The sequence below is a fragment of the Balaenoptera musculus genome, chromosome 18 (genome assembly GCF_009873245.2).
Source record: "Balaenoptera musculus isolate JJ_BM4_2016_0621 chromosome 18, mBalMus1.pri.v3, whole genome shotgun sequence".
Taxonomy (NCBI): Eukaryota; Metazoa; Chordata; class Mammalia; order Artiodactyla; family Balaenopteridae; genus Balaenoptera; species Balaenoptera musculus.
This window is the reverse complement of record NC_045802.1, coordinates 4,267,816-4,285,995: the sequence shown is the minus strand read 5'-3', so window position 1 is coordinate 4,285,995 and position 18,180 is coordinate 4,267,816. Positions and strand designations below refer to the sequence as shown.

At 39.9% G+C, this 18,180-nt stretch overlaps 1 protein-coding gene across 4 annotated transcripts in view; it reads right to left on the bottom strand.

The window, feature by feature from the left end:
* The window catches only part of CDK8 (cyclin dependent kinase 8), a 97,839-nt gene extending 80,105 nt beyond the window's left edge, over positions 1-17,734 (bottom strand). For 2 of the 4 annotated variants that reach the window (XM_036831737.1, XM_036831738.1), the window contains exon 1: positions 16,851-17,734. In XM_036831737.1, coding sequence (XP_036687632.1) covers positions 16,851-16,978 — 128 coding nt within the window. In that variant the 5' untranslated portion in view covers positions 16,979-17,734. The remainder of the gene's footprint in view (positions 1-16,850) is intronic. The other 2 variants (XM_036831736.1, XM_036831735.1) reach the window with 2 other exon arrangements.
* Between the last annotated feature and the right edge of the window lie 446 nt (positions 17,735-18,180).

The following is an 18,180-nucleotide window of genomic DNA, read 5'->3' as shown; positions in this document are numbered from 1 at the left end:
TGGTGGCGCAGTGGTTAAGAATCTGCCTGCCAATGCAGGGGACACGGGTTCGAGCCCTGGTCCAGGAAGATCCCACGTGCCACGGAGCAACTAAGTCTGTGAGCCACAGCTACTGAAGCCCGCGCACCTAGAGCCCGTGCTCCGCAACAAGAGAAGCCACCGCAATGAGAAGCCTGTGCACCACGATGAAGAGTAGCTCCCGCTCGCGAAACTAGAGAAAGCCCGCGCACAGCAACGAAGACCCAACACAGCCAAAAATAATAAATAAATAAAATAAATAATTTTTTTAAAAAAGATACGTTGCAAATTATGCATAGAAAATGTGGGCACCGCTCCTGTTTGCCTCTTGATCAGAAACTTCAGCAGGGCAGTAAAGAAGTCCATGTGATTCAAACTGAAATTCTTTCTTTAGTTGCTGTAAGAAGTTAAATGTTAAATACCTTTTTTAGTTTTAGGCCCCTTTGAAAAACCTTGAAACATGGAGTAGAGGCAGGGAACGGTACTCACTGAAGTAGAAATGACTGCCCACTTCAGAATCTTCATTGTATTTGTACACAAATGTGCTTACATAAACCAGAGGCATTTTGTAGACGCTTTGCTGACTTGTTCACCTCTACAGAAACACAGAAACCAGACCCATTTTGTAAAGCAGAAAGTCATGTCACGTGGAACATGTCCTGTATATATTTCCTACACGGTAATGGAGTCTTAATGATAAGTGCAAAGTGATAATTTAATGATGGGATTAGTCTGATCACTTAATATACACAATCCTGGAAGTGAATTACTTGCATCAGATATAGTGGTATTTATTATTCTGTACAGAGAGGAGAATACATATAAAATATATGCTTACGTTACATGCATGCAGATTTCATGCTCCATAAATCTTTTCTATTTTTTAATTTACCTTTCTCTAAATGATGTGCATGGAATATGCCTTATTACAGAAAAATGCTGTTCATAATTTGACTACACGGAAAAGTGCCTATATGGTGATAACGCTAGTTAAGACAAATAAGACAAATTATCAGTTTACTACATCACCAGTTAACATTTTATATTGTGATGTTCAAAAAAGAAAAGTTTATACCTCAAATGTGTATTTTATTTTACAATCAGTTGTGGGATTGGGGTGGGAGCATGGGAGGGTTGGGGAGGGAAGGTTAATTCACCATGGCCACTGATGGGAATCTTCAAAAAAATTTCTATATACCCACTATGAATGTTTTCTATGTTTGCCATTTCTGGTAACTATCATGACTAAATTGGATAGTTTTATTTTACAAAGGTATGGAAAGTTTACAGAGCAGTGTCTAAATCTACATTAGTTGCATTTGCACTAAATGTTAATGATACACTTTTGCAAATATTCTGTAAATAAAATGATTACAGTAAAAATATCTGTATTAAGAAAAGAAGAAAAAAAAAGATAAATTTTACCTTCAGATAACTGCACTGGTACTGCACTAGGGTTAATCCTGCCCAACCAGATTTAGAAATGAGTTGGGGAATATGAAAGGAGTTTAAAAGAGATCAAAATGTGGAGAGGTACCAGCCCTTTAGACAACATTCAGGCCCTCTCGAATTATTTCCATATGGCTAATTCCTACATACCGAATATACATGATGTTTTCTCATCCACAGTTATTTCCCACTTCTCTTCCCCAAGCAAAAATAAATCATCATCTTACTCTCTTTTCTACTCAGTTACTCTTTTGTACTGTGATAGAAACTTGAAAAACATTGGTGATGAGGGGTTCTGTCCCTGAGTGTCCACTGTACAGTTCAAGAGAGCACAGGTTTCACGTGGAACTCAGGGCTCCTGATTTTCTGGTGGAGGGCAAGCACAGCAGCTCTTGCTTTGGGTTCGCCACAGGGGTAGCCAGACCAAGGAAGAGGATGACTGGGAGGGATGCAGGAATACAAAAAAAGGAAAAGGAGGAAAGGGGCCCCCATTTGCTCAGTTTCATCAACTAATTTGTACTCCTATACAACATCAGTGTCAACTGCTATTAAGAAAATCTTAGTTGGGCTGAGCTGGTTCTCTTGTGAAATTGTGCTGCTTATCTTTAAGCTTATCAGTTGTTTGTCCAATTAAACACTTTCACCAGTATTTGATCCGAGTTGTACATACAACGTATTTGGATTATCGTCATTGTTCATCTACAAACTCAAAACATAATCATTTTAAAGTATCTTGGGTGTGTGTAGAGTGTAACTATTCTAAATAGCTTTATGATCCTGATGATATTTTTTAAAAATAATAAAGTTGGGGGGCTTCCCTGGTGACGCAGTGGTTAAGAATCTGCCTGCCATTGCAGGGGACATGGGTTCGATCCCTGGTCCGGGAAGATCCCACATGCCGCGGAGCAACTGAGCCCGTGTGCCACAACTACTGAGCCTGCGCTCTAGAGCCCGTGAGCCACAACTATTGAGCCCACGTGCCACAACTACTGAAGCTCGCATGCCTAGAGCCCGTGCTCTGCAACGAGAAGCCACCGCAGTGAGAAGCCCTCACACCACAATGAAGAGTAGCCTCCGCTCGCCGCAACTAGAGAAAGCCCGGGTGCAGCAATGAAGGCCCAACACAGCCAAAAATAAATAAATTAAATAAATAAATTTAAAAGAAAAATAATAAAGTTGGATCTTCCATGTTACAATCACAAAATTAAAACCAGTATTTAAAAGTGGAAAAGTATTAAAATATTATAGAAAAAAAAAAAGAATGACAGATGATTACATATTAAAATATCATAAATAGAGAAATAAAAAATTGGAAATACTTGCAACATGAATAAAAGAATTTAATATTCCAATAAGCGAAGTACTTCACACAAAAAAATTTAAGAAAAATATTATAGGAAAATGGGTAAACTATGATCAGGCAATTCACCAAAGAAATTAAATAATGAAAAAACACGAAACTGTAAATTTAAATATTAATGAAACAATGTAAATAAAACCGTGACTCCATAGGTTTCCTATCAAATTTACAAAGATTAAAAGAAAATTATTTTAAAGATTAAATAATAAAAACACTGATCAAGGGAGTGGCAAACATTACTCCTGTTCATTATGAATGAGAGTATGAATTAGTTCAAACTTTCTAGGAGAAAATCTGGCTAACTAACTCAAAATGGATCCATGGCCTAAAGAACTAAAACTACAAACTACAGGCTTTACAACCTTGATTTAGCAATGATTTCTTGGATTATGACAACAAAGGCACAGGAAATAAAAGAAAAAATAGACAAATTGGACTTCATGAAAATTTTTCGAATTGATGTGTCAAAAGATAATATCCACAGAGTAAAAGGCAACCTACAGAATGGGAGAAAATACTCATAAACTGTATATCTTACAAGGGTTAGTATCCAGAATACACAGAGAACTAAAACTCAACAAAAAACCAAACAACCAGATTAAAAAATGGGTAAAGGACTTGAATAGACAGTTTTCCAAAGAAGATATACAAGTGACCAAAACTTTTTTTTTTTTTTTTAAATAGTAGCCATCCTAACAGGTATGAAGTGATATCTTGTAGTTTTGATTTGCATTTCCCTGATGATGCATCTTTTCATGTGTTTATTGGCCATTTGCAAATCATCTATCCAATAAGGGTCTAGTATCCAGAGTACAGAAGGAACTCCTATAACTCAATAATAAAAAAGATAAATAACTCAATTTTTAAATGAGCAAAGGATATAAATATGTTTTTCCAAGAAGATCATCAAATGATCAATAAGTAAATGAGAAGTATTTACTGATACAAAATGATACAATAAGTACCATTCATCATTAGGGAAATGCAAATCAATACCACTTAATAGCCGTAAGGACAGCTATATTAAAAAAAAGGCGGGGGGATCAGTGTTGGCAAAGATGTGGAGAAACTGGAACACTTGTGCATTGCTAGTGGGAATGTAAAATGGTGCAGCCACTGAGGAAACAGTTTGGTGGTTACTCAAAAGTTAAGCATTCAGTTACCATATGATCCAGCAATTCCACTCCTAGGTATATATCCAAGGAACTGAAAGCAGGGACTCAAATACTTGTACACCAATGTTCACAGCAGCATTATTCATAATAACCAAAAAGTGGAAATGACCCAAATATCCAACAACTGATGAATGACTAAACAAAATGTGATACATGTTAAATCATGGATAAGCCTTGAAAACATTATATTAAGTGAAAGAAGCCGATCACTAAAGACCACATATTATATGATTTCATTTAAATGAAATGTCCAGAATAGGCAAATCCAGAGGCATAAAGCAGATTAGTGGTTGCTTAAGGCTGGAGGGTTGGAGGGAAGGGGGAATGACTGCTAATGGGTACCGGATTTCTTTTAGGGGGGATAAAAATATTCTAAAATTAAACTGTGGTGACAGCCACACAGCTCTGTGAATACACTAAAAGATGGTGAACTGTACACTTAAAACAGGTAAACTGTATGGTATGTGAATTATATCTCAATAAAGCTATTAAAAAACCTTATGAAGTATAAATGTATAACTTCTTGAAAGGCTTTACTAATATTTTCTCCATGAAGACAAATGGTATTTAATTTCCCTACTTAGTACACTGCAACTAAATCAAAACTACTTTTTAAACATTTAAAAATAAATATTGAATAACTAGTGGCAAATGTTATCTTACATTCCAAAACATTTCAGGGGTAATCATGGTACAGAATCTCACTAAGGAAAAATGTAATTGTACTGCATTCTGATTTAAAATGAGCAAGCATACTTAAACTCAGGGAGTCCAGTTCTTACAAAGTGCAACAGAAACAGAGCAAATGCTACATGATCCAAGTCAAATAAAGGTTAAAAAGTGGTATACTTGGTTAGTGTTTTTTGCTTGCATTGAAAACTTCAAGTTTTTAAAGAAGATCAGGCTGAATCACCTTCCGAAACGGAACGGTCCCATCCCACCCCCACAAAAAAAAAATCCGGGAGAGAAACAGATGAAATATGTGAAGTGTGTGCTACTTTGACAGACTTCCTTATGTTTTCCACATCTGCACGTCCAAGCCTAGCACATGTCAAAAGCCTAAAGGGGCTCCGCAGGTCAGCTAGTCTTGGCTAAAACAGAACAGTAGTAACTTTTGGCTACAGGGTATCTGGTTTAAACTCTCAAGCAGCGCTGGACTCTTGTGTACTAAAATAGATTTTCAGATAAAAAGATTAAATGTTTGCGTACTTTTTCAGCTTCTTATCTATCTATAAGGAGTAAGTACTTTCCAGCTTCTGCTGAGGAGAAATTATGTCTATGAAGAAAGAGTTCTGTTTAGAAGTACCTAAAACTGTCTTTAAAAGTCTCTTGCAAATTAATAAGACGCATCAGAACGTCTAGTAGATAATCAGCTGCCTGCTTACCTACACAAATAACTCCCTCTGCTGAGGACACAGAGTCAAGAAATTCCATCGGCAGCAGAAAGAGAGGCCAGCCCAGAGGGGAATGCTACTGAGACTGGTGACAAGGAGCAAGGCCAAAGCCAAAATCAGTACCAAACAGAAAAAGCAAGCCAAAAAGGGGAGAAAAGGAAAAGACTGGGTATAGGAAGGTCAATGCTGGTCAGGAAATGAAAGGATGACCAAGGCCAAGCAACAGGAAACAGAGAGAAAGATCATCTGATGAAAGTGAACATAAAATAACATGTAAACTTAATAATGACTGTAATCTTAAGTATCCACAAGTCTCAATTTTTTTATGCCAACCAGTAATCTAAAATACATAGGACTATGTGGGGAAAGAAAACCTACAGCAAAATTTCCAAAAGAATAAACAATTCCAACTTTACCATGCATTTACCCCCAGGACTCAAGCATGTCATTATTATATTTATTTCCATTTCTTCCTTCCAGATTAAGTTTTGTTTTGGGAGTTTTGATGGGAGTATAAATGTGCATAAGACTGGACCTCCAAAGAGCCTGAAGCCTAGGCCTGTTAAAAAGACATTCCTGGGAAACTGACCTGCACTGCAGCAGTCTAGCAGTTATGTACTGGGTCGTTACCAGTAACTTGTGCTTGGGCATGATGATCAGTCTCTAGAACTTTTGAGAGAAGCCAGGAGGGATAAAACTCCCTGTGGATATAGCAAGGGAGCTTCTCTTGCTTCATGAAGACTTTGCTCCTTGCCAGTGGTATCATCCACAGCAAATATCCCTGTGGGGAACTTTCTGGGTACCTGCGAAGTTCTATCTCCATCTGAGAGAAAGTTGTGTGGAAAAACTGATATAAAGGACATTTATTGCAGTACTGCTTAAGGGCATACAAAAAAAAAAATGAAAGCAACCTAAAAGTCCTTCAACTGGATATGTATATTACATTATGTTCATAAAAAAGAATGAAGAGCTGATGAAATGAATTACATTACATGTGCTGTTACCAGTCTCTAAAACTATGAACTGAGAAAAGCAAGGAAAAGTATACGCCATCATACATTTTGTGTTTAGAGATGATGACATACAGACCTTTCTAACTAATTCTTACACATAACCCAGCAGCCATTGATAAATGTGACTTTATGAAAATAAAAGAGTTATGCATGAAAAATAATACCATAAACAAAGTCCAAAGATGTTTGTGTCCACAAACTGGAAAGCATACACAAGAAACGTATCAGTGGACAGCTGTGAAAGAAGAAATGAGTGCCTGGAGGAGACAGAGGTGAGAAGACTTAAGTTTTCACTTCCTCAGTATATTTACATTTTTTGCATACGCATGTATAATTTGCTCAAAATGAATGAAATATTAAAGTAAATTTTAAAGTCGACCCAGACACGTATCTGCTCCCATACGCATATATACAAAGAGGGGCTGGAAATGATCTTCCTGCATATTCTTACACACTGCTTGAATTTTTATCCTGAGAGTTTATTAATTGTATAATCCAATCTTATTTTATAACAGAAATACAGCTGTTGAAAGTACACAATCTTTGACCCTAAAATTCCACTGCAAGAACTTGATACTATGTTGAAGAACTGTAGTCATATTTTCTAGGAGGTACTTCCCTAACTGCAATGGCTAAAATTTAGAGACTAGTTAAATTTCATCTATCACTAGAGAACTGGTTAACTGGATACATATCTACTGTGTGTGTGTGTGTGTGTGTGTGTGTGTGTGTGTAATGTGATGCCAGCAATAATTAAAACTGATGATTTAGAGCTATATTTACTGACATGGAAAGATGCATAATATGCTTTTTTTTTTAATATCAATATTCTCCATCCGATGGATTTATTTATTTATTTATTTATTTATTGGCTGCGCAGCATGTGGGATCTTAGTTTCCCAACCAGGGATCGAAGCCACGCCCCCTGCATTGGAAGCACGAGTCTTAACCACTGGACTGCCAGGGAAGTCCCGCATAATATTCTTGAATGAAAAAAAATAAGGTCACAGTAGATTTCATTAATCATTTTCTCCATCACAGCTGTATCCCACTATATTGTAATTACCTGTTTACTTGCCTGTGTCCCTCAAAGTCTTTAAGTTCCCTAACGACTTACAACTATGGCCTGTTCACTGCTGAATCACCTATACCTGGCACAGAACCTGGCACACTAGACATTCAATGAACAGCGACCAAATAAATTGTAAATACACGAATTTGCCCCCCCCCAAAATTACAGCTAAAGAGAAACTATAATGGAACATCAAATATTTAAATGACTTAATTTTACATTTAAAAGAACCTTCAATGTTAAGTCAGCACTAGAAAACAAATACAAGTACTCCTTACTCTGTGTTTAACATTTTCTTGGAAAATGTGTATAAACTGAATTTTTGGCAAACTGAGTCACAGGATAAGTATGCTAGGAGTGCTCCCTTACTTAAAGAGCTTCTTTCATAAAGTGAAAAAACTCCAAACAAATGTATTTATTCTACACAAGCTTAAATTTTGCATGATTTATTGGCTTTCCTTAAAACAGAAGCCTCATAAAAATAATTTTTCAATACCTACCTCCTCTTTCCCCTAAAATAATGACTTGCTTAATATAAACCATAATACCACTGTTTGACAAGTTTGGGTTTTTTTTTTTTTTTTAATCCCTTAGTTCTCTAGACAAGCTATAAAATTCAGGTGTATAGAAACACCCAGAGTAGGCATCATGATGTGAAGAATTCCTCTCCTTAGGATGATTATTTGTTAGAATTCATGGGCTATAATAAAGTTATGGATTTTAAAGAGCTTGTCTAGAGAGAGGAGTAACTGAGTTACCTTGAGTAGTTGTTACACTATATAATTTTTTATTCACATAACAAAAGGAAACTTCAAATATGAAACAACCACAGAGTTTAAACAAAACTAAATGTCAACTCTGGTTCAGAGACTAATTATATTTTCCTTAAGGTTAGAAATATAGGTCTGATCCCCATGTAAACTGATTCATTTACAAGGTATACTTTAGAAAATACTTTATTCTTTGTAGTGGCTCAATTTTTCAAATACCTGGGCCTTCTATTTGGTTCAGTCAATTAACAAAGCTTGCATCTGCCTTTGGCCTTTGGTTTTGTTCAATTCTGTTCCTGGTATCAATTTAGCCAGCCCATCAAACTTTGCTTCTCAGGGTATTTTCACAAGGCGCTGCTTTTCTATTCCAAAATATGCTCAAGTTTTTAAGTTTAGCAAGTTTAAAAGGAAAATTTTCAAATATGAATTTTAGGTACACCAAAAATTAAAAAGTATTAAATACCTGTCGACATTTGGCAATATGCCAGGAAGTAAGGGGAACACAATTACTGCCCTAGAGGAAATCTATAATATCTAACCCATAAACCTTCACCAGAAAGACCCAAAGGACGTATAAACATTAACCACATATACACTAAAGTAGTTACATAATATATCTATGAAGAACTAACTATGTTTTGCGAGGTGGTGAGTGAAGAGAGAATTATTGGAGTTGTACGTTAAGATAAAGTAGTTAAGATTTCTGAAGCTAAATGTTAGAACCGATTTCAGCTGAGGGAAAAATGTTCCCAGCACAAGGTGCTGCCTGAGAACAAGTTCAGAAGGGCGGTCTGATTTGATGGAGGAGGAGCAGTTGTATTGATCTGTGTTTCAGAATCACTACAATAGACTAGTGTGTGAACACTTCCCTGGGAATAAGGTGGGCTACTGATTAATAAGGTGTCTTGGGAATTAAGGTGTCCAGGTCTTGTGGACAAAGGACAAATCTTGGTTCTAAACCAAAGTCAACGTAAAGCCACTCAAAAGTGGTTCTCAGCTACTTTCAAAAATTTGGCAGTTTCTCAAAAAACTAAACATAGAGTTACCATATGACTCTGGGTATTTGCCTAAGAGAACCAAAAACATATATCTACACAACAATTTGCACATGAAGGTTCATAGCAGCATTATTCATAATAGCCAAGAAGTAGAAACAACCTAGATGTCCACCAACTGATAAATGGATAAACAAAATGTGGTCTATCTATACAAAGCAATATTTTTCAACCATAAAAAGGAATGAAACACTGACACATGCACAACATGAATGAACACTGAAAACACTACGCTAAGTAAAAGACAAACGGCCACATACTATATATTTCTATTTACATGAAATGTTCAGAATAGGCAAATCCATAGAGAAAGAAAATAGATTAGTGGTTGCCAGGGGCTGGGAAGAGAGGGAATGTGGAGTGACTACTAATTGATACGGGGTTTCTTCTGACATGATAAAAATGTTCTGGAATTATGTAGTGGTGATGATTGCATAGCCTTGTGGATACACTAAAAGCCAGTAGACTGCACACTTTAAAAGGGTGAATTTTTTTTTTTTATTATTTATTTATTTTTGGCTGTGTTGGGTCTTCGTTTCTGTGCGAGGGCCTTCTCCAGTTGTGGCAAGCGGGGGCCACTCCTCATCGCGATGCGCGGGCCTCTCACCATCGCGGCCCCTCTTGTTGCGGAGCACAGGCTCCAGACGCGCAGGCTCAGTAGTTGTGGCTCACGGGCCTAGTCGCTCCGCGGCACGTGGGATCTTCCCAGACCAGGGCGCGAACCCGTGTCCCCTGCATTAGCAGGCAGATTCTCAACCACTGCGCCACCAGGGAAGCCCTAAAAGGGTGAATTTTATGGTATGTGATATATCTCAATTTTAAAAAGGGGACTCTCAGCATTTTTTCTGTGACAACACACCTGAAGGACAAGACATAACTCTATCAGTAAAAGCAGCTTACTACAGCAGGGACTGGTTTTGTGACTTTGACAATCACTATACTAAAGAATCTTGAGAAAATGATAACTTAAGGGTCTTTAAGTATTAAGATCCAACTAAGAGGTGAAAGTCACTTTTTAGTGACAACTTCAAGAACTGCCTTGAGGTGACAAGAGATATTTAAAGACAAAAAAATCACAGTAGTTTCTAAGAAACAAAGAGATGGCCAAGGCCTACCTAAGCTGCTGTGAAGGAAAGAATTTACAAATCGTTCTGAAAGAGGTAAGGACAGTAGGATTTTCATTCTCTAGCAGCAGTTAAGAACAGAAAAAGAATAAAAACATAAAGAGACAATGAGGGTTGGATTCAACAATACAAGGCACTACAAAAAAGATGACACCAGCCACAGGGAAGAATATATATTTATCAACACTGATTTGGCATATACAGTCCCAACTTACATATGGATCATATTTCAAATGTTTGTAAATCATAATTCTGAACACAATTGCCAAAAGAACTAATTTTTGAAAAAGTAGGTAAGCTTGCAAATGACCTACAGTAACTTATAATAATTTGTCATTATTTCTGTTTTCCTAGCTGAAATTCGGTTGCCAGAAGCCACCTCCCTACCATCTTCTCACACAACTGAGAGTCCCAACAAGAGGAAATCCCCTCCGACCTGTTGGCCACCACCATCTCAGCAGCACAGAAAATTCTGGATCCCTACTCCTCATGGATGTGAGGCCAAAGGAGAGTCATCTGCTATCCAGAGCCATTGTTCTACCATGGCAGTTTTACATATGAGAGATATTCCTAAATCAGACAGTTGGATTTCAGAGGCTGCTTCTACCCTGATTCACCAATGTTCTTGTGATGGGAAACTGCCACGGAGACAATTAAGGTGCTCGGTACATGCTGATAAATGTAGCCCCATACTGAATCACAGAGACTTCACCATGTCCAATGGGTACAATGGAACACCTGTAGCACATGCATGTAGCACTACACAAACAGCAGGAGCTCAAAGATGCTGGCAACAGACAAGGTGAGGCGAGGAAAGGCATGGGAAGAAATAATTCAAACCCACAAAATTTGTTGGGGTCTGTAAGAGCACAATAAAAAAAACCCTTTGTCCTATTCCTCTTGAAATGCCCTTTCTGGGACTTCCTTGGCAGTACAGTGGTTAAGACTCCACCCTTCCAATGCAGGGGACACGGGTTCAATCCCTGGTTGGGGAACTAAGATCCCACATGCCCTGCGGCGCGGCCAAAAAATTAAAATTAAAATTTAAAAAAGACAAAAAGAAAGAAAGAAAGTTAAAAAAAGAAATGCCCTTTCTGATGGGATCTTCCCTGTCCTTCAAGAGTCAACGAAGTGCTGCCATCTCTGAGAGGTTTATTCTGAAAGCCCTAAGCAGTTGGGAGCTTCCATGTCTGTGTTCCAATAGCACCTTGTATTAATTATCATAATGCTTATTAAAATTGCTATAGTTTATTTACGTTTGTTTCCTCAGTAGGTGTCTTATCAAATAATGGAATATTTTATTCATCTTGGCATTCTCAATACCTTGTACAGTGCTTGGCAGATAGAAGGGTCCAGTAAATATTTGCTGAGTGAATGAGGGAATGGATTTCTTCCAATGTTAGAAGAACAGTAAAATAATCAAATAAGCAAATCCAAAATGAATTAATTTGCCAGTCTTGCTACTAAGAAAATGGGCTCCGGGACTTTCCTGGTGGCGCAGTGGTTAAGGATCCGCCTGCCAATGCAGGGGCCGTGGGTTTGATCCCTGGTCCGGGAAGATCCCACATGCCGCAGAGCAACTAAGCCCGTGCGCCACAACTACTGAGCCTGTGCTCTAGAGCCCGTGAGCCACAACTACTGAAGCCCATATGCCTAGAGCCCGTGCTCCGCAACAAGAGAAGCCACCGCAATGAGAAGCCCGCGCGCCAAAATGAAGAGTAGCCCCCACTCGCCGCAACTAGAGAAAGCCCACGTGCAGCAACGAAGACCCAATGCAGCCAAAAATTAATTTTTTAAAAAAGGAAAAAAAAAAGAAAATGGGATCTAAGCATGAAACCTCAAAGTGGCCTACCCAGTGGATCTGAATGCACTGAGTATCTAAGGCAGATAAATTCAACTGCAAGTAGATAAGAAATGCATAGTGAATATTCTGCTTGTCCCTTTCCATCACATTTTTTAAATGTTATCAGGAATATTCCTTATTGGGCATGCAAAATCCCCAGTGATGGGGATTATTACATGTTGTATTTGGCATTTCTGACATCTAAAGAAATACTTAAATCAAACTGAACCTAGATACAGGGTTCAACAATATTCAGAAAAAAAACTATTCGAATCCTTCAGGGGAAATAAAGGGTTCCAACCGAGTTCTGATCACAGCTAAGGAATTAAAGCTGACTTCAAAGCTCTAGTGCAGATCAACTCAGAAGCGTTCCCCGTGCTGGCCACCAAATGAATGGTTCACAGGAGGGGAAGTAGCCACGTAAACCCCACACCTTAAGATGTAACAGGAGGGAATGCTACAGTGGTACAAGGCATGTTAGGTAAGGGAGCTGACAAGTCTTTGGAAGCTACTTATTTTCTTTTTGGCAGTTGATGAGAACCCACGTTAAAGCATGAGACTAAGAAACATGGATGTGTACTACTGTCTAAAGTAAAACTTTCGTCTTAGTGGTTGCTTACCTGATCTTGCAAAAGTATTTTATATTTTTATTTCCTCAAATTTTAATACCAGGAAGGCCCTAAAAATGATCAACTCAAACCCCGTAATTTTAGAAATAAGGAAACAAAGGTCTACAAGGGCAAATGATTTGCCCAAGGTCATACTTGTGATCAGAGGCAGAGTCTGAGCTCAAACTCAGTTCTCCAGTCTCCCCAGCTTAGAGTTCTTGGCACTAGATGAAGAATTTTCACATCCTAACATGCCCTATTAGAGTCTGGTCCTACACACACACACACACACAGAAATACACGTGTGTGTGTGTGTGTGTGTGTGTATACACCACACAGCTACACACTTACTTTTGCAGCACTAGAAAAACTAGGGCTGTTCAGAAACATACTAAAAAAGTATCAGTTAATTGAAAAGACTAGTCCTGTGATAAGGCATTCATGTTTTCTGAATGACCCACTAAAACACCAAATCCCCATGTCTATGTTTATATTTATCTTAATATGAAGCATAATGGTTAAGAGCCTGGGCTGTGGAGTAAGAGACCTGCCTGTAATCCCCCAATTCCAGCTCTGACATTTAATTAGTCATGTGACCATGGACAAATTTGCTTAACCTTTTTAAACTTCAGTTTCCTCAACTATAAAACTGAAAAAACACAACTGACTTGTATGGTACTTGTGAGGATTCAACAGATGACGGCTGTAAAGGGCTCTGCCCAGGTCCTAAGACTTACTCAGTAATTCAGCTATTATTATCATTACCACTGCCTACTAATCTCTGTGCTGTCTACAGAAGTGCCCCAACAAAAGTTTTCTGTATATTTCCCTCCCTCTCTCTCTCTCTCTCTCTCACATTCACACACACACAATCCCAATTATATAGTATCTGTTCTTTTGAACATAGAGTACAGCAGCCTAAGAACCCTATTCAAGAATAGTCTTTTTGCTTTTCTTTTTTGGAAATTAAACTCTTACCCCAAATTAATTTTTAAATTCTACAATGTTCAGTGCCAATAATGAGAATTTAGAATTTAAAAACACAAATTGTTTTCTGGTTCTCACACTTTTCCATTCCTTCAAACAAGATAAGTTTGGTTGCCTAAATTCTGCAAAGAGGAAATGCAATTGACTCAGAAAGAAAATGAATCCCCCTGCTTCCCACTGAGTACCCTTTTGGTGTTCAGACACAAAGGACATTCTCTATCTCATTTATGGTGACAGTGAGAGTGAATTATTCCCAAGATTTACTGTGCATTTATGTTTTAACTCTATTAGAATCTGAAAATAACACAACTATAAATGGCCCCTTTTCCATGTATATAATCATGCCTCAAATAAAGTATTCCACCTTCCCCACATTCCTTAAAATGCTGAGTTTACCAAAAGTGTAGTATACTAGCAAGAGAGTATTATTAATACTTAAAATCAAAGAAATGACCTTTCAAGCTGTTTTATTTCCTAAAACAATAATTTAAGAAGCTAACTCCTCTGGTCTAAATTCCATTACTAATTATTCATGTCTATGACGCTCACTGGACAACTGAAAGGATACATTTAGATACCTTCATTTCAATAGCCAAATACATCTAAATGAAATTTATTTCATTTTATTGTAAATCTCAGTATTCTCTTTGAAGGTGTTATTGTCTGGGTTCCTAGAGTTGTCTGAAATTTCAGTTGCAGAATATATAATTTCATTTGAAAGTAAATCAATACTAAAAACAAATTATTTGATCATCATCTTTTTATAAAAGATTAAACAGCCACAAATTTTATTTTACCAGGACTAAAATGCATTAAATTACATTTCACTGACATAAGATCAAAAGAGCTTCATAAATACAATGCTGCATTTTACCAGAGTGAGGTTATAAGAAGCCGAAAAACATTCCCTCTGGAGCACAAAAACTGTTTTAAGTAATTTTAAAACTCTCTTGACATTTCACTCATTTTTTAAAAAACAGTTCTTTCTATAAACAAAATCATTAGAGGCTACTGGAAAACAAACCCGAAGAATTATAAACAAAAAGTTAATTTTTCCAAAATGCAATGCTACCTACTTTTTGGTTATCATGAATGACAAAGAAATGTTCATATACTATACATTCAGCTAATTTTAAATTGTATAATTCTTCTAAACTTATTCTTAGCCTAAATTAAAACTTGACCATGAGATATAAAATGTGGTCAAAAGTACCTCTTGCTAGTAAACAATATTATAGTTTTTCATAAAATGTAAAATCAAAGTTAATAAAATTTGTATGTTTTATTAGCTTAAATTGGTAATTTATGAAAATAGAACTGGTTTTTCTTAGAGAGATTAGGAAGAATTTAAGATCACCAGAATTTTATAAAAAAGATGACAGACTGGTCAAATGCACTATAATGTCTAATCTCATGGGATCAGGGATTTTATGAATATGCCCCAAATTACATAATATTGGGGGACAGTGAGATGGTGTAAGGCCTTTAAAAATTATTGTATGGGAAGTTAACAAGGATAACTTTTAAAATATGTACGTTATTACAGAGTAATACTTCAATGAGAAATATAATTAAACAACAGAGTCAACATCTCCAGAAGCTGATTTCTCAAATGTCAGCAGACTATCCACTCCGCTAAAGAGTACTTTTAAAGACATGCAGCACCCACAGTATCAAGTTTTCAAATCCCTACCTTTTGCATATACCAGTACTGCTTTACTGCTGCATAGAAGCACTGAAATGCACATTCCACATTAATGAGAATTATTATCTTCTTCCTCTTAGAGTCCATTTTAAGTTATTTTAGAAAGACATCTCAGTAAATCTAAGAAAAATGTTGAATAGGTAGATCCTTCCTTTGCCAATATTGAGAATACTCAAGTATTTATAAATATGGCTTCCCCCCCAACCCAGGTAACTTCAGCTTTATGAATGGTTTCATTTTTTTAGTGCTAATATACTTCTGAACATACCCTCCTATGTGATTTGGGGGGAAAAAGAGCAATTATCTTAAACGTTGAACAGCAGCTAACCAAACAGTGATGTTCAAGTAAACCTACTTTGTTTACAGTAAAATCTAAAGATTATATAACAAGCTTTGACGTTCTCTTTCCAGCAGTTTCCTACAGTGTCAAAGGCGATAAAGACAACATCCGTTTTTAGAAGAGGAAAACAAGGAGTTAATAAATTATATTTTCTCAACTAAGAAATGCCTTCTCTTTTGTCAACATCACAAGCTATTCACCTAGTGACAAAGGAAAAATGAACACTTCACCTGCCGGTTTCGCAAACTAAATTGGGAGCACTACCAGTCATAGACTTAATATTTCTAGGGAAGAATATCTGAAGCAAAGAGATTATTGAAAGTTCATTGCCAGCTGCTACACTTGGGGGGAACGGCCTGAAGAAGACACCCCTATATGTCATCAGCCTTTTTGCTCACCACCCACCCTGCACCAAACCCCCATTGTTCTAGGTAAAACTCACAGCTAATGATATCGAAAGAGTAACTACTACGTTTCTGCGGCAGGTGATCACCAGGAGGAACTCTTCAGAACCACACTGACTTGCTGATTTCTTTCCCCCAAATAAAATCCGAATTTGATCGTAAATCAATCACAAACTGGTGGGGGGAAAGGATCCCAGCTTCCCTTCCAGACTGATGGTTGTCAGTCCAGAGGCGGTTGAGGAAAGCCCCAGAAGGTTCCCATAATAAACCGACCCCCCCTTAAAGACCATTTAAACTGACGTTTCTTAACGAAATGTTAAAGAAATCTGGTACCGAAACCCCTGAAAAAAAAGTACACAGCTCCCTTGCCCGACGAGCGGCGCCAGGAGAGACAGAGGCAGCGGCTCGCGGGGTCTCGTGCGGGCCCGGCCCCCTCGGCCCCAGCTCCTCCCCGAGCCCGGCCGGCCGGACCCAGGCCGGAGGGAGGCTGCCCACCTGTCCGGCGCCGCCGCCCGCCCGACGCCGACACTCACCCATCCTTCCGCTTGGCTTTGTAGACGTGACCATAAGTGCCTCGGCCAACTTTGCAGCCCTCGTATTCAAACAGGTCCTCGACCCGCTCCCGCTCGCTGCTCAGCTTCACTTTAAAGTCATAGTCCATTGTCACGGCCTGCGAGGCCGGGGAGAGGGGTCGCGGCGCCGCGGGGCGGGGGTGGGGACCGGGGAGGCTCCGGCAGCCGCGGCCCCCGGGAACCCGCCCGCTCTACGCCCGGCGGCCGCAGCGCCGGCCCGGCCGCGGCGGCAGGAGCAGGAGGAGGCCCCGCGAGGGCGCCGGGGACATCCAGGGGGACGGCGGGGCGGGGGCCGGCCGGCGGGGACGGCGCAGTCCCCGGGCGCAGGAGGGCGAGGGACGAGGGCTGGGGGCGGGGAGCGCGGTCGCTGCCCTTGTCCCCGCGGGCTCCGGGGCGCCGGACCCTGCGCTCCGGCCGCGCGCTCGGCCCCCGCGGCGGGCAGCGGCAGGACGGCGCGGCGGACTGCCCCTCGGGCGCTCGCGCCTCGCCGCGCTCACACACGCTCACACTCACTCACTCGCCCGCTCGCTCGCTCTCCCATCCACTCAGACAGAAAGGCAGCGCCGCACAACAGCCGGTACCTCCTCAGAGAGCGGAGGGAGGGGACTCGCGGAACACGGCCGCGCTGTCGCAAAAACGTCGCGAAGCCTCGGGCTGCTCGGCCCACCCTGCGGCCCGCGCCGCGCCGGCCGGCCGGCCTCCCCCACCGGGGCCCGCTCCCCGAGGGCTGCGCGGACGGAGCGCGGTGGCCGCTGCCCAGAGCGGCCGCCACACGCACCACGTGGGGCGTCCCAGCGGCGGCCGGGGCCCCAGACTACAACGCCCAGAATGCACGCGCCGCCGCCGTGGCCGGCCCTTCTGCGGCTCCGCCCCCCGCGGTGGGGTTGTGGGAGCGTTGCATGATGGGATTCGTAGTCCAACGGGAGGTGAGTCGTTTCAATCTCTAGGGCTTTTTTTACAGCGATGTCGCTAGAGTCTGATTTGGGCTAGAAACTTAACCAAAGAAATTCAAGTGTGAGGGAGGCTAGTTTGTATTAGAATCACATTTTGCGCCACTTCCGAACTCCAGAGTTTAAGGGGCATTATCGTTATCGAAAAAAGTCGAAGTATTGGTCAACAGCTCACAGACTATTACTTGGTGTATTCTTGTTCACAGTCTGATAAGGGCTGCACGATGATAGCTATGTGCTGACACACATTACAAACATCAGTAAAAGTGAGTCAGTGAGGAGTGGCCACGCTGCTCCTGAAGAGTATCACTCTTGTGACAGACGACCATCCCAATGCGTCC